Genomic DNA, 21182 nt, shown 5'->3' with positions numbered 1-21182 from the left:
CAATTTGCCTATTTTCTTCTTCCCCTAAAGGAACACGTCCCTCCTTCTCTTCCAGTCCAAGCCATTTTTCCCAAAAAATGTCTGGGTTATTGGGCTTTTTACAGCATCTAGTATCTGCTCTTGTCACAAGTTGTAGGTCCACCACTTAATCCTTTGTTCATGGTTTTTTAAAAACAATTTGTTTACCAGGTGGCTTTTTGATCCTCTGCTGTTGCGTACGTTGGCTGCAAGGTGCTTCTGCTGTCAACTGTTGGGGTTCCTTGACTCTTTTTGTTATTCCTGTGGTTGTGTTGCTGCTTTTTTTGCTATTGTGTTGCCTACCCCTTGAATTGTTGCTTAGGGATGCTTGTCCTATGGTCTAAGAATCCGATCCTGTGTCCTGTACTTGCCGATTAAGATAATGGTAATGTTGACATACCTATAAATTCCATATCTTAGTGTACAGTACGGCACGCAGGTCCCTCCCCTCTTTTCTCTGTGATCTCCTTAATGCTTGCTAAAAACCTGGAGCCTCACAGAATGGATGGGGTTATATGGAAATACAAGGCAGTCCCAGCGAAACGTCTGTCCAACCACCTGAAGGTAGCGGTCTATAATTCATGGTCTAAGAATCAATTCCCGTGTCCTTTACTATACTAAAGATTTGGAATTTACAGGTTCATTAGGTCTATCTTTTTTTCTTTTTTAATTAATATTTATATGCATTTTTGACTGTAAATCATATAGAAAATAATTTTTGTGCGACAATATTTTTTTTGTCCCCTAAAAATATATGTATTTTGTCATCCTAAAGTGGTTGCAAAGGATACTTTTTATTTATCAAGGCTCCATTCACACTTGTGCGACGTGTCACATGACACGTCGCAGCCCATTCTTTTCAATGGAACCCATTCAAATCAGTGGAACTTAATCCCAGCGTCTTTGAAAAGGTGCCTGCACTACTTTGGTGTGACTTTTGATGCAACTTTGGTCCAAAGAATGTAAAGTCAGATCAGTCGCACCAAAATGTGCGTCAGTCACGCTTCAAAGTTGCACTGGAAATCGTGCGACTTTTGGAGACATGCTAATGTGAATGGAGCCTCAATAATAAACATGCTATAATTACCTGCTCTGTGCAGTCGTGAAGCACAGAGCGAACCTGAACCGCCTCTTCTTGGGTCCCTGACGGCTTTCTTGGCTATTCTTCTGTGTGTGCTCCCATATCAAGCCATGTGCTATGCGAGCACACCTGTGTGCTAGCTCCCAAGCTGGACTGTGTGTGTCCATAGACGCACACAGTTTACTGCAACTACCATTTCAACTGTAAAAGTGAATACTAATGAAGTGTGTATAATATGTGACCGCTAGTGTTTTTTAATATTTGTATTCCCCCAGTACAGTACAGTCAGCACTTAATGTTCGGCCCTGAAATTTACAATTCAGGCTGGGTTGCGCAGATCACCGCAGGTCTGATTCAACAAATCTGGGTCAGGTCTCATGCAAGGTATTTGTGATAGGAGATGGAGAGATAATGACGTTCATCTGCACTTCCTCCAATTATAGAAGTCCTCCTTAGCATCTTTGTTGAAGGCCGGCCATACAAAGTTCAAATCTCAGCGGGTTCAGTAAGAACTGGCCGAGATTCAAACCAGTAATGGGCAGGCTGAATGTACCAAGTTGATTGAGCAACTTGGGTACAACCAGCCTGCTGGATTCTCATGCGATTATCGATAGTGGCTGCTATTGCCGCTAGCAATAATCACTGTCTTTCCTTCCTGCTGGGAGAAGACAATTGCTGATTCCCCTTTCAACACTGTGTGTGTTGATGGGAAAATCATGAATTTCTTTACTGCAACTTCTGTCCAGCCTAAGTAAAAGTAATGATGATACGTATTAAAAAATAAAAACGTTTGAAGGTAACTGAAAGTGGCCCTAAAGTCTTGTAACCTAAGCTTTGCTATAGACTTTGCTGCTCCACCAGTAATTTATGTAAAGCTACAGTGGGGATCGAAAGTTTGGGCATCCCAGGTAAAAATTTGTATTAATGTGCATAAAGAAGCCAAGGAAAGATGGAAAAATTTCCAAAAGGCATCAAATTACAGATTAGAAATTCTTATGTCAACAAAAGTTACATTTTATTTCCATCATTTACACTTTCAAAATAACAGAAAACAAACAAATGGTGTCTGCAAAAGTTTGGGCACCCTGCAGGGTTAATATCTTGTACTGCCCCCTTTTGGCAAGTATCACAGCTTGTAAATGTTTTTTGTAGCCAGCCAAGAATCTTTCAATTCTTGTTTGAGGTATCTTTGCCCATTCTTCCTTACAAAAGTCTTCCAGTTCGTTGAGATTTCTGGGCTGTCTGTCACGCACTGCTCTTTTAAGGTCTATCCATAGATTTTCAATTATGTTGAGGTCAGGAGATTGTGAGGGCCATGGCAAAACCTTCAGTTTACCCCTCTTGATGTACTTTAATCCCCCGTGTATTTCGAGGTGTGTTTAGGATCATTATCCATTTGTAGAAGCCATCCTCTCTTTAACTTCAGCTTTTTCACAGATGGCATCAAATTACCATCCAAAATTTGATGAAATTTTATTGAATCCATTTTTCCTTCTACTCGTAAGATGTTCCCTGTGCCATTGGCTGCAATACAACCCCAAAGCATGATTGATCCAGCCCCATGCTTAACAGTTGGACAGAGGTTCTTTTCATTCAATTCTGTGCCCCTTCTTCTCCAAACGTACCTTTGCTCATTCTGACCAAAAAGTTCAATTTTATCCTCATCGGTCCACAGAACTTGTTTCCTAAACGCAACAGGCTTGTCTATATGTTCATTTGCAAAGTTCAAACGCTGATTTTTGTGGTGAGGAAGTAGAAGAGGTTTTCTTCTGATGACTCTTCCATGAAGACCATATTTGTACAAGTATCTCTTTATAGTGGAATATTGTACCACAACTCCAGTGTCTGCCAGATCTTTCTGGAGGTATCGTGCAGTCAAACGTGGGTTTTGAATTGTCTTTCTCACAATCCTGCGAGCTGTTCTGTCTGATATTTTTCTTGGTCTTCCAGATCTTGCTTTAACTTCCACTGTTCCTGATGACTGCCATTTCTTAATTACATTCCGAACAGAGGATATTGACATCTGAAAACGCTTTGCTATCTTCTTATAGCCTTCTCCAGCTTTGTGAGCGTCAACTATTTTCAGTTTCAGTTTTCTAGACCAGTGGTCCTCAACCCTGGCCTACAGGGCCCACTAACAGGCCAGGTTTGCAAGATAACTAAAATACATCCCAGGTGATATCATTTGCTGCTCAGTGATTGCAGTACTCTAGTCTGCATCTCCCCAAGGTAATACTTAAAATCTGGCCTGTTAGTGGGCCCTGAGGACCGGAGTTGAGGACCACTGTTCTATACAACTGCTTAGAAGATCCCATGGTGCTGATTGTTGGGGCAAAGTCAGATGAGTCTGGGCATTTAAAACCTTTGAGAGTGACATCACCTGGTCTTCCCAGACATGGTTGAGAACAATCCATGACACTGGCTGGTCTCAGCCTTGCAAAGGGGGGCAGTGCATGCTATAAATTCTGCAGGGTGCCCAAACTTTTGCAGACGCCATTTTTTTGTTTTCTGTAATTTTGAAAGTATCAGTGATGGAAATAAAATCTAACTTTTGTTGACATATTATAAGAATGTCTAATCTGTAATTTGATGCCTTTTGGAGATTTTTCCATCTTTCCTTGGCTTCTTTATGCACATTATTACAAATTTTTACCTGGGGTGACCAAACTTTCGATCCCCACTGTATCTAATGCTTGTCTAATAGCAGCTTTGGTGCTCGTCTTCCAGAACCAGAGGTTCGCAACAGCTTCAGAACACAACTGCAATGTACCTGCAGGTCCTGGCTTGAGGCAGAGTTACTGGTTAAATATTTTACCCTGTTTCCCCGAAAATAAGCCCTACCCCGAAAATAAGACCTAGCGTGATTTTTGGGGATAGCTGCAATGTAAGCCCTACCCCGAAAATAAGCCCTAGTTAAAATCCTTGTAAAAACATGTAATCTGTTTTGTAAAAAGATTATATAATGTGCAGTGTGCCTCCTTTTCTAACTTGTTTGTGGAAAGTACCTTATTTACAGCGCCGCTTACAAATGGAGACTCACTGGATATTATTTATTATAGTTTATTTTTAGGATTACAGAATGTCATAATGCTGACTCCTGAGCTGACGGGGAGAGGAGAAGAGAAGTCAGGGGACAAAAACTTTTTAAAAAATATTTTATTGTTTTATTCCAGGTTTTTTTAAACCTAGAGAGGGGTAAATGCCACAGCACAAGGACTGTGCTGACTATCATGCTTTAAAGGATCAGGGTGTATTTTTTTCTTTAAGGGTTATAACCACTTTAGATTGCCACTGTACATACCATAAATAAATAAGACATCCTCTGAAAATATGCCCTAGTGTGTTTTTTGTAACCAAAATTAATATAAGACCCGGTCTTATTTTCGGGGAAACACGGCAATATAAATAGTGCAAACCTTAACACTTTTACAATTTATATAGCAGCCGCTCATTTAAACAAACATAAATCTGTGAAGTTAGGCGTGACTACAACTGGTGCAAATAAGTTCTATACTGTGAAAATTCCTTTACATGTATTATATCACTACACACAAACCTTTGCGTATGATCTCAAACAAGCTACACACAAAAGCGCACACAAAAAAAAAAACTAAAAAAGATCAATATTATAAGTGTTCTCAAAGTAGCAAAAAATAGAAGTGTCCACATAGATTACAAAGTGTCCACCATTTAAACAAAATATTTTCTATGCAACACTTGTAATATAAATTAGTCCTATCCACCGTGTCTTGTATTTACCAGTGACAACTTCTTTACTTCCAAATCAAAGTGCTCTACCACATGAAGTACAGGGAACCATTCGCCAGATTAATTTGGCCATAAAAACCTTTTCAGCCTTAAAAATAAAACCAGCAGGGAAGGTGAGGTAGACTCTGCATATAGTGTTAAACGAAAAAGGATAACCACGCTAAAGTGAAAGAAATGGTGTAAGCAGCAACTTCAAGTGTGACCACACCCTAGAAAAATTGTGTATATGATAAGTCGTGCTAAATGACAAACGCATGAATGTCCAAACATAAATTGGATCAAATCAAAAAGTCCAAATATTGAATAGATGTAGTGATCAAAAAAGTCTCATATAAATCAAACAGTGACTTAAAGTATTGTGCTTCAGCCCAGTAAGGATCCAAGACACCCTTTGGAAATACGCTTACCGGATAAATGTGAATATAAACAGGGAATTGTCCAGAATCTTGATAGAAGATATCCCTGAAGTGCTCTCGGGATTAGATGGCACGGAGTCACATAAGAGGAGAAAAAGACGCCATAGCATAAAAACCCCACAAACTAGTACAACACCCCAAGTGCACCAGCTTATGAATGAAGAAGTGTTCCACCACCAATTTAATGACTGCTTGCCAAAGCTAATGACCACTAGGTGGATAGGAAATCACCACTGAGAAGACTATGTTAATAGGTGCCAAAGGACTGATGTATGATCTAGTTCCACCACCAATATAGGAGACCCTTACCAGATGTAAAAGGAAAGAGGCAATGTACTACAATCCCTCAAGAAGATCAAATGGCCTCCACCGATACCACAAGTCTCTTACCAGATAGAAAAAACAGATGCATTTGCAAGTTGTCAGAGGTTGTCCACTGGTTAGCTCTCATACACCATGCAGCCTGGGCAAGACCCTCAAGGATGACAGGTCCAAGCCAAATCGCCAATCCACCAAATGGACAATGAGGTCCCAAATAAAAAAGAAAAGCGCCAATAGCATATAACCTTATGACTTTATTTGAAACAAAAAGTTGTAAACTCCCATAGACAGGAAAACGAATGCATAAAAAGCCGCCGGCCGGACAGCTGGGCACATCCGCACTGGAGGACGCTTCTGGAGATGACGTCAACACGCCGTGACCTAACGGCGTTTCGTCCTTTGAAAACGTCTTCTTGGACGAAACGCCGTTAGGTCACTAGTACTAGTTTGTGGGGTTTTATGCTATGGCGTCTTTTTCTCCTCTTATGTGACTCCGTGCCATCTAATCCCGAGAGCACTTAAGGGATATCTTCAATCAAGATTCTGGACAATTCCCTGTTTATATTCACATTTATCCGGCAAGCGTATTTCCAAAGGGTGTCTTGGATCCTTACTGGGCTAAAGCACAATACTTTACGTCACTGTTTGATTTATATGAGCCTTTTTTTGATCACTACATCTATTCAATATTTGGACTTTTTGATTTGATCCAATTTATGTTTGGACTCCGCATATAGTGTATCTTGCTATGCAGTTTCTCTCTTACCTCCAATTAGAAATTCTAAATCCTCAGACATTAAATGGATTCATAGTGCAGCACGTAAATTCCTGCAGATAAAAAAACAAGCCAGTCTAATGCACTTAACATTTCTATGCCAACACCAGCACAATCAGCCTGTAATTGCAACACTCTTCCACACCATTCTCCCTGGGTATTCAGCGTACATTCCACCTAAACCGGATATGACATCACCGACAACCCTGAACGAACAGCAACGACCCAACCTCAATCCGTTTTACTATTTAGGCATCATCAGTAAGTCCCTGTGTGTAGTATTTATTGTATATGTAAAGGAATTTCTAAATTTATAGAATTTATTTGATCCAGCTGCAGTAGCACCTAACTTCACAGAGCTACTGGTTGGCTGTTTGTGCCTGAATGTTGAATTTTAACAGTGCCCACGGGTCCTACAGCTGAGAGTCGCTGTTACATTGCCAATGGATAACGGTATATATTGGGGAAAATAGATTTTGTAAGCAACAAAGGTCACCTTTTATTGTCAAAAATACTGAAACATAGCATAATATTAAGTGACTATATAGTGGTTTTGCATATATTTTCTTTCTGGCTCTCAATGGAGCTGGTTCACACATTTCCGGTGCGACCACAGAGGGCACTGCAGAAGGGTCCTGTGCGCCTTTGGCTCAGTTTCAGGTACAAATTCAGGCAAGAAATGAACTGGTGAACAGGGACACACTGGATCCCCTGCTGCGAGTTGCTCCCCAAACAGTGTGAACCCAGCCTAAGAGAATAGAGTGAGTGACCTAATAAATATATTCTTCAGCCCCAATTCACCACTACTCTTTACACAATTAGAAGTATCTTTATTTTTAGCCATGTGACAGATTTTTTCAAAGCTCTTGGGTTTTGGCTAAAAAAAAAAAAAACTTTCACTTTTTAAAAATAATTGTCTTTGCCTTTGAGTTTTAGCTTTGTAAATTGAACCTTATAAGTGAAAAGCTTTCTTGTTGTGCTCATTGAAATCCTGTGGAAAATTAATTTAAATATGATTTAGTGCAAATATTGGCTTGTATGAGTAAAGACTTTGTGATATTTTGAGCAGAATGCACACATGCACACTTCTCTACTAACAGTGCACTTTGTTTGCTAGTATATTGTTATCAAACTTTCATTTTCCTTCTTACCAGCTTGATGCTTCAACCTCAGTTTGATATGCCTGCTATTTCTTTCTCTTTCTCTAACTTGCAGTGCTCAGTTTCGACAGCTGAAGAGGTAAAACAAAGTGGGTAGGGCATGAAACAGTAATTTTTCTGCACCCTATGGCCTCCATGGTTAAGAATTCTAATTATTCTATAAGGGGGTGTGTGTGTGTGTGTGTGTACAACCCCAATTCCAAAATAGTTAGGACGCTCTGTAAAATATACATAAAAACAGAATGCAACAATTTACAATTCTCATAAACCCTTATTTTGTTCACAATTGAAAATAGAAAACATATCAAATGTTTCAATTTAAAGAAATGGGTCATTAAAAAAAATGGTAATTTTTAAATTTGATGGCAGCAGCATAGCTCAAAGTTGGACTAGGCAAAAAAAAAGTTGGCAAAGTACAAAACCAATTCCAAAAAAAGTTGGGAGAGGGCCATGTTTACCACAGTGTAGCAACCCCTCTACCTCCTCCCACTTTTGCGGGTGGTTTCCGCTGCGGGCCAACACCCATTCCTGCAATCGCAGCCACCTGCACAGAAAACGCAGGACGTGTGTGGGTGCTTTAATCCTAATGGCACCCACGTGCACTGGAAATCGCAGCTGCCATTTCCAGAACTGGGAACTGCACTGCACTTGCGGTTTCAATGTCGGCTGCAATTTCAACAATAGAGCCGGGATATTTTTCTTGAATTTTCAGAAGGCAATGCGCAAAGCTTGACTCGCAGAGCCACAGAAGTGTGAACCAATCCTAAATGTCTGAGGGGACTAGTTGCTGGAGTTTTGGGAGAAGAATGTTGTCCCAGTCTTGCCTGAGCATATGCTGTTCAAAAATCTGAATATAGCCTTCAACATTGATGGAGCCTGTCCAGATTCCATACGCACGAATGCACCCCCATACCATCAGAGAGGCAGGCTTGAGAACTGAACGATGTTAACAAGCCAAAAGGTCCCTCTCCTCTTTAGTCTGGAAGACACAGAACCTATGGTTACCAAAAAGAATGTCATGTTTCCATTAGTCTGACCATAAAACAGTTTTCCACTTTTCAACAGACAATTTTAAATTTGCTTTTGCCCAGATAAGATGATGATGTTTTTTTGGATAATGATCAAATATGGCTTCTTCTTTACGTGACCGAACTTTAGTTTGCATTTTTGGATGGCACGGTGAGCTGTGTTCACAGACAGTGATTTTTAAGCGTATTCCTGAGTCCATGCAGATCCATGTCTGTTTTTACATCAGTGCAGTCCAAAGATCACAAGCATCCAGTATTGTGTTGCAGCCTTGTCCCTTGAACACAGAGATTTCTCCAGATTCTTGGAATGATTTTGATGATATGTACAGTAGACAGTAATATATTTAGGTCTTTGCAATTTTATGTTAAGTAACATTATTCTGAAATTGTTTGACAATTTTTAAACACTTTTCACAGGTTGATGAACCTTTGTACATCTTTACTTACAACGCTCTGACTCTCTAAGATGACCTTTTTATACCTAATCACAATACTGGCCTGTTGCAAAATGTTTTTTCAAGCTGTTTCTTGTTAGTACCACTCACTTTTTGTAGCCCTTTCGCAGCTTTTTTGAGACTTGTTGCTGCCATCAATTTCAAACTTTACCTTATTTTTTTTTCTTAGAATTGTAAATTTTCTCAGTTTAAACTTTGTTTTCTATTGTGAATAAAATATGGGTTTATGAGATTTTCAAACCATTGCACTCTGTTTTTATGTAGATTTTGCACAGCGGCCCAATTTTTATGGAGTTGGGGTTGTGTGTGTATATACAATCGGTAAAATTAAGTATTGAACCTGTCACCATTTTTCTAGGTAGATATATTTCTAAAGGTGCTATTCACATGAAATGTTCACTACATGTCAGTAACAACCAATGCAATCCATACATAAAAAAAAAAAAAAAACAAATAAGTTCAGAAATTAGGTTATGTGTAATGAAATGGAAAGAGACAGGGAAAATGTATTTAACACACAAAAAAAGAAAGGTGCAAAAAGGCATGGAAAGCCAAAACACCTGCTGAAATCTATCAGTAATTAGAAAGCAAGCTTGCCACTTGTCAGCACAAATTAATAACTGCTGGTTCATTCTCAACTGATGGCCTATAAACCGTTATCTCATAACCAAGGTGTCACACAGGAAACTTCTGATGGGTAAGAGCTCTCTCAAAACCTTTACAATCTCATTGTTGCAAAACCTACTAATGGCATTGGTTACAGAAGGATTTCTAAACTTCTGATTGTTCCAGTGAGCACTGTTGGGGCATAATCTGGAAGTGGAAAGAACACAATTTCACTATAAACTGGCCACAACCAGGTGCTCCTAGCAAGATTTCTGACAAAGGAGTAAATAGAATATCAGAAGAGTTGTTAAAGAGCCACGGACCACTAGTAGAGAGCTTCAGAAAAACCTTGAATTAGCAAGTACAATTGTTTTAACCACTTAACTCAAATTGACGTAGACCTACGGCGGCTGACTTTAAGTGGTTGTACTGGGGTGATGCCTCTAGCTAGAGGCATCATTCAGGTACCATTTTTTTTTAGAGTTGGCGGACGGCTTCCCGGCGGTAACGACTGATGCGGCTCAGGAGCCGCTCGATCGTTACCCCGGCGAGTGGGAGGGGACACCCCCTCCTGCCACCTTCCGCGGCTCTGCCCAAGTCTCCCGTCCCACCGGGAGACCCGAGCAACCAGCCAGCGCCTCCGCCGGCTGGATGGAGTCCTGATTGAAGCCGAATGTGGCTTCGATCGTGTCTCCGACGAGGTAACCCGGAGGCGGCATCCATGACGTCACATCCGGGTTACTCGGCTGCTAAAGGCGGCAGATTCAAAAAGTGACTGTATTCAAAAATGCTGTTTTCGGCGTTTTGAATACATGGAAGTGTAGTGGAGGGGTCTAGGGTCTTTTAGACCCTCGATCCCTTTATAAAGAGTACCTGTCACTGCATATTGCTGTCACAAGGGATGTTTACATTGCTTGTGACAGCAATAAAAGTGATCAGAATTTTTATTTTTTTTTTTTAAAACCTGTGTTAAAATTTAAAAAAATAAATAAATAGAAAAAAAAATTGTAGCCACCCCCGTCGCCGTGAGCTCGCGCACGAAAGAAAACGTATATGAAAGTTGCGCCACAAATGAAATCGCTGTTCAAACCACACATGTGAGGTATCGCTGCGATCGCCAGAGCGTGAGCAATAATTTACAAAAAAGAGCCACACACTATCTCTAAACTGGTAGCCTTGAAAAATTTTTAAAGCGTCGCCTATGGAGATTTTTATTTACCGTAGTTTGTCGCCATTCCACAGGTGTGCGCAGTTTTAAACCGTAACATGTTGGGTATCTATTTACTCGGCGTAAAATCATCTTTCACAATATACAAAAAAATGGGCTAACTTTACTGTTTCGTTTTTTTTAAATGCAGTGAAATGTGATTTTTTGTAATTTTTCAAAAAAAGGCGTTTGAAAGACCGCTGCACAAATACCGCGTGACAAAAAATATTGCAATGACCGCCATTTTATTCTCTAGAGTCTTTGCTAAAAAAATATATATAATGTTTGGGGGTTCTAAGTAGTTTTCTAGCAAAAAATACTGATTTTAACTTGTAAACAAAGTGTGAAAAATTGGCCTGGGGCTTAAAGAGGAAGTAAAGTCGAAAAAAAAGCCCTGTAAAGAGAAAGGCATAATGAGCTAGTATGCATCGCATACTAGCTCATTATGTAGTACTTACCTTAAAACGAAGCCCCCGCCGTGCCGCCACCTCAGCGACAGGACGGCGACATGTCCTGCTTCCGGATTCGCGTCCTCCGGCCATCTGATTGGCCGGAGGCGCGATTACATCACTCCCGCGCCTGCGCGCGGGAGCCGCCGCTCACGGCACTGAGCTCTGAAGGAACGGCACGGGTGGCCGTTCCCTCAGAGCGCCTGCGCCGATGACGTCATCGGCAGTTTGCACTTTAAAGATCTCCTAAACGGTGCAAGTTTGGGAGATATTTATAGCACCTATAGGTAAGCCTTAATATAGGCTTACCTATAGGTAAAAGTTACACAAGTGGGTTTACAACCTCTTTAAGTGGTTAAAGAAAACAATATGTAATGCACTAAACTGCCATGGCCTATATGTACACTCATCATGCAAGACTCCATTACTGAAGAAAAAAGCATGTTGAAGCTCGTTTAAAGTTTGCTGAACAACCTTTAGACAAGCCTGTGAAATACTGGGAGAATGAATATAGTCTGGTCAGATGAGACCAAAATTTAACTCTTTGGATTCCATAATACACACCATGTTTTCACGTCAAATGGCACTGCACATCACCCCGAAAACACCATACTAACAGTGAAGTTTGGAGGTGGATCTTTAAGGTGTGGGGCTGTTTTTCAGCATATGGTACTGGCAAAATTCGTGTCATTGAAGTAAGGATACATGGAAAAATGTACTAAGACATTCTTGATTAACATCTGCTGCCATCTATCAGGATGATGAATATGAAACAAGAGTTAACATTTCAGCAAGACAATGATCCAAAACACAAAGCCAAAGAAACAATTGGTTTTAAAGAAAGAAAAGAAAACTGCTAGAATGGCCCAGCCAATCACCTGACTTGAATCCAATGGAAAGAACTAAAGATCAGTTTATAGAAGAGGTCAACAGAACCTTCAAGATTTGAAGACACTGTGGAAGAACGGGCTAAAATCACACCAGAGCAGTGCATGCGACTAGTTTCTCCATAAAGAAGGCCTTTTGAAGCTGTCATTGCCAATCAAGGATTTTGTACAGTTGACGTATTCAATACTCTTTTACGTTTTCTCTGTCTCGTTCCATTTTATTACACATAACTTTATTTCTGAACTTATTGGTTTTGATCTCTTTGTATGTATGGATTACATGGGTTGTTACTGACGTGGTGAAAATTTCATGTCAATAGCACCTTTAGAAAAATATTTACCTAGAAAACTGGTGACATGTTCAATACTTATGTTACCTGCTGTATATGTGTGTATAAATAAATATATACACTTTTTTTTTTTTGCCCCTCTGCACAGTTTTGGTACTGTATTTGCTTTTTTGACGCCTGGCTTTTTTTGCCCCATATCATTTTTATATTTTAGTTACCATTGTGCAATATTATTTTTATATCTATAGGATTTTTAGTGGACATTCCAACAATATTCTTTGTGCATGTGGCGTGTTTAGGTGCATTGTAGAAATTTCATACTGAAAGTAATTTTCAACCTTTTTTCTATGTGTACCAGCGCTGCAATTTTATGAATTATTGAGCCATGAGCATGTGTACTTTTGTCATCGCAGCACAGTTCCTCATATCAATAGTGTTTTTGTTGTTGAAGTTTTTAAAACTATTGGTGAAAGTAACAAAAATCACACTTGCATTTTTTTTTTCTTCTTTTCTCTTTTTGCATGATGGCTGTGGCTAAGCACTGCTCAGATGTAGGTAGATGTGTGGATGAGCACATGTGGTGGTGTAATTGATTTTGCATGGAATGAGGGAGCAGCAAGTATATCACAAATTCCTCCTCTTTCACTAGCCTGTTTTTGTTTTCTACCTCCAATTTAGAGCTGTGTCAGGTGCATTGTCAATCAGAAAACTGTTTGCTACAAAGAATATTTTTTTTATTGCATATTATTCTGTTTTATTTTCCCAGTGCTCCGTTTGACAAAACCGCAAACATCAATTTTTCCCTGAACGCAGATGAGGAAAGTGTAAGTATTTTTTTTTATTTCCTAAAGTTAAAAGAATCACCCTAACTGGTTCCTGAATTCAACTTGTATTTGTTCTTCCCTTTCTTCTTATAGTGAGTCTATTTATTGACTAACACTGTAGATCTGTTACCAAAATGTTGATAAATATAATTATCTGTACGTTACTGAACACAGAATCTTAGTCTTAGACCATTGGCTATACAGCTACCTTGAGGTAGGACAGTGGCAAACAAAGCGGCAAGGACAGCCGTAGCACAACCCCTCACACTCCCAGCATGCTCCTGTTTTTGTTAGTGTTCTTAAGTAAACAGATTATCTGAGCAGAGAGAATAGAACTCATTTTCTTCTATTACTTTTTTACTTTTATTTTCTTAAGCTAGGAGTCTTCTGCCAAGATTCCTAGCTGCTCTAAAGCCATTGTGGCCTCCACCTTGCAGGTTTCCAAATTGGTTGACTCGTCTGCTGCACTTTGGGGGGGACCATACCCTGACTCGACAGGAAGATGATGTGGGGCCTGCATGTAAAATAGTTTTAGACACTTACTCATGTGTTAAACAGTCAAAGTTGGCCACAGGGTGCTATACAGGTCCAGGGTTATTGTCCATCTTCCAGTGGAACCCTGTCCCTAATGATGATCCCTTTGGGTGGTGTGCTCACCAGACGGATTGGGTTGTTCTGAATACCCCCACAGGTTCTACTGTCACACACCAGGAACACAGTTGTCGAGTACATTGGGCGTTGTCTATACTTCTCTGCAGCCACAGTTTTACCTTGTGTTTGTTTCGACCTTTGGAGGTTGACAGGACTGTAACGTGTCAGTTACTCTGTTGGAGCACTGTGACTCGTAATTTAATTGGTCACATGAGCCCCTGTGTGTCTAGCAACACATGGTTTTTGACACACTTAAGTCTGTAGACTTAAAGGATTACCCTTTTTGACCTGCCTGTCTTAACACACCCATGTCTAGGCCTGGAGCTGTCTGTGTCTGTAGTTTGATTACCACCTGGACTCTCAGAAATCCTCTTCTTGCTGGCCATATTTCTGGACACTAGAACTCTTGCCAGTACAGAGGATATTATTCACCCAATGTACAGATTTGGTCTTATCTTTACATGTGAGGGCATGTTGGCTTGTTAGGCGAGTCTGAGAATCATTTGGGTTAGGAACGATTTTGCCTAGGCCCTCAAAGGAGTGTGCCTTTTGGTGTCTCCCTGGACAACTTTACTGCAAACATTTATGCACTTCATGCTTGTTCACTATCCCCACAAGCTTAAGGGTAGATCTGTGCCTTCTCGCAGCCATCACTTCATTCAAGAGGATTTTAAAGAAAAAGCACAAACCCCATAGTGTAGCATGTAAAAAAAAAGATATGATTTATTAGATAATGAAAATGCACTCACAAAATGAATGGTATATGCTGAGCGAGACCGCCCTAGAAGCCTTTTGACCAGGTGTACCAGGAGAGTAGCCAGAAACCCCCCCAGCCTTTACCACCGGCATGGGGATGAAGTCTGCTTATTGTGGAAGGAAACTTCCGTCACTGGTCTACAGCGGAGCCGATGATGGAAATCACAAGCCGCCTGACTTCACTGGTTTGCATAGAACAGGAACGCTGATGTAAAGAATTAAAAAGCAGAAAGAATATAATGAGAAGCTGAAAGAAAGGAAAGGAAAAGAAAGAGGGTAAGATCGTGAGGATCCAGGCCAGGTTCTTTCTTCCACTACACCCACTAATAACTTAATATCAACTGCTAGCTCCTCTCTCCATAAGGTCTCGGTTATAATTTAGCCATGGAGATCATATTTTGAGAAGTTTTAGGTATGTGTCATTTAAGATGGTGGAGTTTTTCATTAATCATAATGCTATTACCCACTGCTTCACTTCCATAAAGTTCATAGTTGACTGCCATGCTTTAGCAGTAGGCTAACAAGTAGCTAGGAAAATGAAGGTTAGTTTTCGCTCAGCTCAGTTGAGATCAATAATGGCTCTGTGAATCTCACGGCTTTCCAAGGGCTACAGTTAGCATCTTCATTCAAGACAGAGCAAATCAAATTCTAAACCCATATCCATAACTGTTGAACCCTGGGGCACTCCCACTAGATATGGTACATTGTTCCTGGAACCTTACACCCACGAAAACAACAATTTAGCGATCCCCTCTGTGGTCATATATACCAGCTGAACATAACTGAGTATTTTCCTGAGCTAATATGTTTATAGAGCATGTGGCGGCAGCAGACCACAGTTTATTCCAATCTGATATATCAGGCACTTCTAGGTCATGTTCCCAAACAAGAATGTACTGTGGATTAGTCCTTTGTAGGAGAAACCAAGGCTGAGTACAAAAAAAAGAGAGATCAGGCCACTAGTGTGCAGAGAAATTTTACAGTGGCTGCCCACTCCGGGATGTCCTACTTCAGTCCTCGAAGTTGCAAAATATGCTAACGGAAAAAGATCATTGGAAATTGATCAATATATTCCTCTTTTTAATTGGTCCCATCTACATCACGTGTGGACAAAATTAATGCTCAATGTCAGATGGCTATACCATCGTGGAGGAATGAGTTCTGGAAGGAAGTAGTGAAATCCCAAACTTCGCAGATATCAGTAGCAGTGGCTAAGTAAAAGTATTCCTCCATTTAAACCACAAGGGACTCAAGGGCATAGTTCATATCCCACAGATGCCAAAAAGGCTAATTTGTACTAGGAGTGGCAAGTGGTCCTAAATCACCCTGGGGGAAGGTACCTGATCTCTTCCACCCAAGGAAGATCATCAGGAGACCTCATACACATGTCTAACCTGCAGAGGGAGTATTCCTGGGTGGACCTTTGACCTCCCAACAGTCTAATAAGTTGTATTTTATCAAACATCTTGATGAGGGACATCTAGATTTACTGCGGAATCTATTCAAATCGGGAGAAAGAACTGTGTAAGATTTCCCGTAATGATTAAAGAGCCTTCAGCTACTTGTAGGCCCAGTTCATAATCTTCTCCCATACGATCACTGTAAAAGGAGGTGGAATATATAAAGCAACAAATGTATATAGAGACTTTTTAATCCTAACACTGCATAGCAACCATAGCGGTCAGTGCCACAGACTCCTCCACGTTATCGCCAGATAGAGGACTGGGCGGAAAGACAGGAGAGTCTGTCCACTCCGGTCCCCCCTCCTGCCATGGTGGAGCTACAGAATGCGCAGCGAAGCTGAATGCCTGGGACCCGTGGGCACCATCTTGACCCAGCTGCTCTCCGGGAGTTGGGAACCCATCTTTGTCGATCTTCACCAACCTCCTTCGATGGCAGGTGTCTCCCAATGCAAGCAGGGTAAGTGGAAGTGAGAGTCGCAGTGATGGTTGAGCAGGAATATCGATGGGGCACGGAACAGAAAAAGAGAGCTGTTTACATGTCGGAAGTCAGATGCCTCCCGACACACAGGTACATTTAAATCCTCTCCAGTGGCAGCATCTTGTTGACCTGGAACAAACATGCTCCTCCTTTTTAGAGTTCTCTGCTCTCTAGCCCCAAAAGCTGGAAAAAAGTGCTACAATCTCTCTGAATTCAGGGAACATGGTAACTCAAGGAAGCCAAGCTGCTCATCAACATCCTGAAGCTCCGAGCAATAAAACTAGCACTGTATCCCTGGACTTTCCTCCATCATCAGACACACCTGATATAGGTACAATCAGACGCCACGGCGGGTGCCTATATTAGTCACCACAGGAGTACCAAGAGTTAAGTAGCCTTAAAGTAAATAAGTGATAGGTACACCATCACAGGGTCCTACTCTGGGTGTCCAAAAAGGGTACACCTATGTCCCAAATTATGAGAAATCGAAATACAATTAAACCTTGTATTGCGAGCAAAATTTTTTATGGAAACCTGCTTGTAATCCAAAGCACTTGTATATCAAAGCAAATTTCCTCATAGGAAATAATGGAAACTGAAATAGTTAATTCCACAAACATTTATTCATAAGTCCTTCAGTTTATAGTCCATATAAAAAGATTGTGTGATTATGTAACCATAAAATGTCCATCCGCAAATGGCAGCCTCCACAAAGGGACCATAAGCAAAATCCAGCAGGAGCTACAGAGTATAAAAGAGAAGAGAGGCGCCTCTAAGTGTAGCAATATGGTTACATTTAATGATGGTTCAATATTTAGCAACTCATGTCTAATGAATAAAGGAGGCCCATCTAAGTATGCAAGCATCCGGGGTAAAGCTGTCCACATGGACCATCCTCTGCACCACCGGCTCTCACTGATGTCAGTCTGTGACCGGGAAGACAACCCTGCAGTAGAGCGATCTGAAAGCGAGGCTTGAAACGCTCGTGGAGCGCAGCCTGGAAGGGATGACGTTTGTGGCAATGCGGAGGACAGTCTGTGGACAGCTTTACCCCGGATGCCTGCATACTTAGATGTGCCTCTTTTTGTCATCGACCATGTGAGTTGCTAAATGTTGTACCTATTTTTATACAGTTGTGATATGACACTACTTGTATATCAAGTCAAAATTATTTTAAAAATTTTGCTTGTCTTGCAAAATGCTCTCAAACCAAGTTACTCTCAAACCAAGGTTTTACTGTGCAGGAAAAAATGGACTTTATAGGCACCCAATAATTAAAATAAATGTTGTATACCTACATAATCTATAAAAAGCATTCATAAAATCATAAAAATGCAAAACCAGATCAGGCTTTAAAACATATAACCCAAACCAGTCCATTAGTGTTAGTTTAGCAACCATAGATTGCTTGAAGTGTAGTAAAGTCCTGGGAGGTTGGGTATAGATCAGGGTAGGCTGCTGTAGCTCAACATGTTTTGTGAATAATCGCTTCTTCAGGAGCTTAGACAAGCATTCTAGATATGTAAAAATAAATATAATATCTATAGATACATAGACCACAAGGGTGATATTCACTTGATACACAATGTGTCATAGCATACCAGATAACAAAACTCTAAAATGTGTATGGAGATGGAGCCAACAAACACACATGCCAAGGGTGTCAAAGTGGACATGGGGACACATATACAGTGCAAACATAATCTTTCCCACGCACAGGTTCTTGAAAATGGCTGTAGTAATGCTTGGTGCTGTAATGACCACTGGCTGGAAGCCGTAGATTATCAGAGTGTAGAAATGTCATCAGCACACCGAGGATTCCTCATAAGGGTCCAAAGCTTTATTCACATGGTCACACGGTACACATACGGCAACATTTTGTAGCCATGCGGGGCCCCTTCGTCAGGCAAGTCGCATGCCTGCTGAAAGGACCCTGCGTGGCTCTAAAGCAGTCTTTCTTAACACTGGTCCTCAGGGCACACTAACAGGCCAGGTTTTAAGTATTACCTTGGGGAGATGCAGACTAGAATACTGCAATCACTAAGCAGCAAATTATATCAGGGTTCGACAATCCCCGGGAGCCAGGTCGCATTTGCGACTAGAATTAGCGACCTGGCGCCTGGGGTGCACTGCAGGAGATGTCTTGTCACTTTGCGCCCCAAACCCCCCCCCCCCCCCCCCCCCGAGAGCTCGAACTATGGCATCATCCAAAAATTGAGGCCCCGGCTTTTGGGCCTTCTTCACGGAGATGCTGCCAATGGAGAACTGGCAGCCTCTTGTGGTGGCCGGGAGTATTACAACATGCAGTAACTAGCAATGCAAGGAATTTCTACTGTTCTCAATGCCCGCCCTTCTCCTTCCCAAGAGGTGGAGAGACGGAAGTTTTTGCAGTCTTCATCTGGCGCCCTTTTGTTAAAGGTAAGTGTGCAGGGAGTGTGGGTATTATTTGATTTTATTTTTAAATCCCATTTTACACCGCTCTCTACTGGAAGTTCAAGGATAATGTGTGTTTTACATATTTATGCACTTCTGCAAAAGAGTGTAAGGGCTCTTTCACACGGGCGTTCCGATCAGATCCGCCTGTCAGTTTTTTAGGCGGATCTGATCGGATGCCCCATTCAGCCCTATGGAGCAGCAGATGTCAGCGGTGACATGTCCGCTGACACCCGCTGCCATCCGCATCCGATCCTGTCCGTGAAATCCGGACGGATGGAAACCTATTTTCCACCCGTCCTGGGGATCGGATCGGATGAGAGCGGACAGGGGGTCCGCTCTCACCAGATTTCTCATAGAGAGCAGCGGGGCTCTGACACCTCCCTCTCCGCACACAAAGCGGAGACGGAGCTGTCATCCACCGGCTCAGTGGGGATCGGCGGATCGATCCCCACTGAGCAGAGCACGGTCCAACGGAATGCGGACTGTGTGAAAGGGGCCTTACTTTAAAAATTGAATTTTGTAACCTCCTTGCAATGTGTTGATCTTTTGTTTTGCATTAAAATCCCTTATTCACAATGAGAATCTTTTATGGAAAAAAATAAAATAAATTATTTTTCATCATCTCCCTGCCCTGCCATGCCACACAGCCGATGGCCCCTTTCACACTGGCTTTCTGATCAGGTCCGCCTGTCAGTTTTTGATCAGACCCTTCAGTCTCTATCAAGTGGCAAGCCGCCGCCATCCGATCCTGTCCGCCAAAAACAGTCGGATGGTGGTACTATTTACCATCCGTCCAGTGAATCGGATTGAATGGCATCGGATGGAAACAGACAGTCCGTTTCCATCTGATTACCCCATAGAGGAGAATGGGCTGCGTCTGCATAGCAGAGCGGACAGGACCTGTCATCCACCTGCTCAGTGGGGATCAGCAGAGAGATCCCCACTGAGCATGCGGATTCTGCTTAGTGTAGGCACCCGTTTGAAAGGGGCCTAAGGTGGCATATGTTACTCTTGGTCACTGGATCTCCTATCGCCCCAACCTTGCTGCACTGTTTAAATATAAGATCGGTTATTTTCGTCATTGAAAATAAAGCTTTGTTAAAAAAAAAAACTGGCTCCTAACTTTTTTAGCTGGCTCCTAGATTCCAAACAAATTTGTCAAGCCCTGAATTATATCACGTGATGCATTTTAGTTTTTTTGAAAACCTGGCCTGTTAGTGTGCCCTGAGGACTGGAGTTGAGAAACACTGCTCTAAAGCATTGCTGTATGTGTACTGTGTGACCATGTGAATAAAGCGTTGGACCCTTTGAGGAATCCATGGTGTGCTGATGACATTTCTACACGCATAAATACAGTGGGTATAGAAAAGAATTGCCCCCCCCCCCCCCAACCACTTAATTTCAGCCTGAAATCTAGACACAGTTTTTGTTTTATACAGCTGTATTTACTCAGTGCAACTTCGAACTTGGAAAAAGGATTATTCACCTCCTAAAAATGACTTGTAAGCTCAATCAGGTAAAGTTAATCACCTTCTCAGTGGCACACAGCTGTGTTTTTTTTTTTTTTGTTTTAACTAACCCAGCATGAAAAGCATTCCTGGAGCATTTCAGTCCCTGGTAGTGCAACTGAAGCACACAATCAACTATGGAAAGTCTTTGTCAAAAGATCTCTGGGATAAAGTTGTGGACAGGCACAAGTCAGGTAATTGATACAATTTTTTTTTTTTCAAAGGCTTTATCGATGCCTAGAAGCACAGTGAAGTCTATTAAAAAAAAGTGGGGGGGTATTTGGTTCAACACAGACCCTCCCAGGATCAGGATATTGCTTCAAACTGGTAGAAAGAGCCAGGAGGAAATTTGTCAGAGAGGCTACCAAGAGGCCTACAGCACCTCTGAAGCAGTTGCAGGAATTTGACAAAGAGTGGTCATTGTGTGCATGGGACAACAATATCACAAATTCCAAATTACATTGTACAAATTACAATTGTGGCTTGTATGGGAGGGTTGGAAGAAAAAAGCCACTCCTCAAGAAAGGCCACATGCAGTCACGACTGAACTTAACACCAAACCATATATCTGGCAGAAATCTAATACAGCTCACCATCCAAAAACA

At 41.4% G+C, this 21182-nt stretch overlaps 1 protein-coding gene across 2 annotated transcripts in view; it reads left to right on the top strand.

The window, feature by feature from the left end:
- PPP6R1 (protein phosphatase 6 regulatory subunit 1) overlaps positions 1–21182 on the top strand; it is a 327149-nt gene that overhangs the window by 224006 nt on the left and 81961 nt on the right. Inside the window, exons 16-17 of one of the 2 annotated variants that reach the window (XM_082274358.1) lie at positions 7595–7618; positions 13228–13285. In XM_082274358.1, the coding sequence (XP_082130484.1) occupies positions 7595–7618; positions 13228–13285 (82 nt within the window). The remainder of the gene's footprint in view (positions 1–7594; positions 7619–13227; positions 13286–21182) is intronic. The other variant, XM_082274359.1, reaches the window with a different exon arrangement.

The sequence above is a fragment of the Pelophylax lessonae genome (genome assembly GCF_965119305.1).
Source record: "Pelophylax lessonae genome assembly, chromosome: 12".
NCBI lineage: Eukaryota > Metazoa > Chordata > Amphibia > Anura > Ranidae > Pelophylax > Pelophylax lessonae.
The sequence above is the reverse complement of the archived record's forward strand: the minus strand, read 5'-3'. Positions and strand labels throughout refer to the sequence as shown.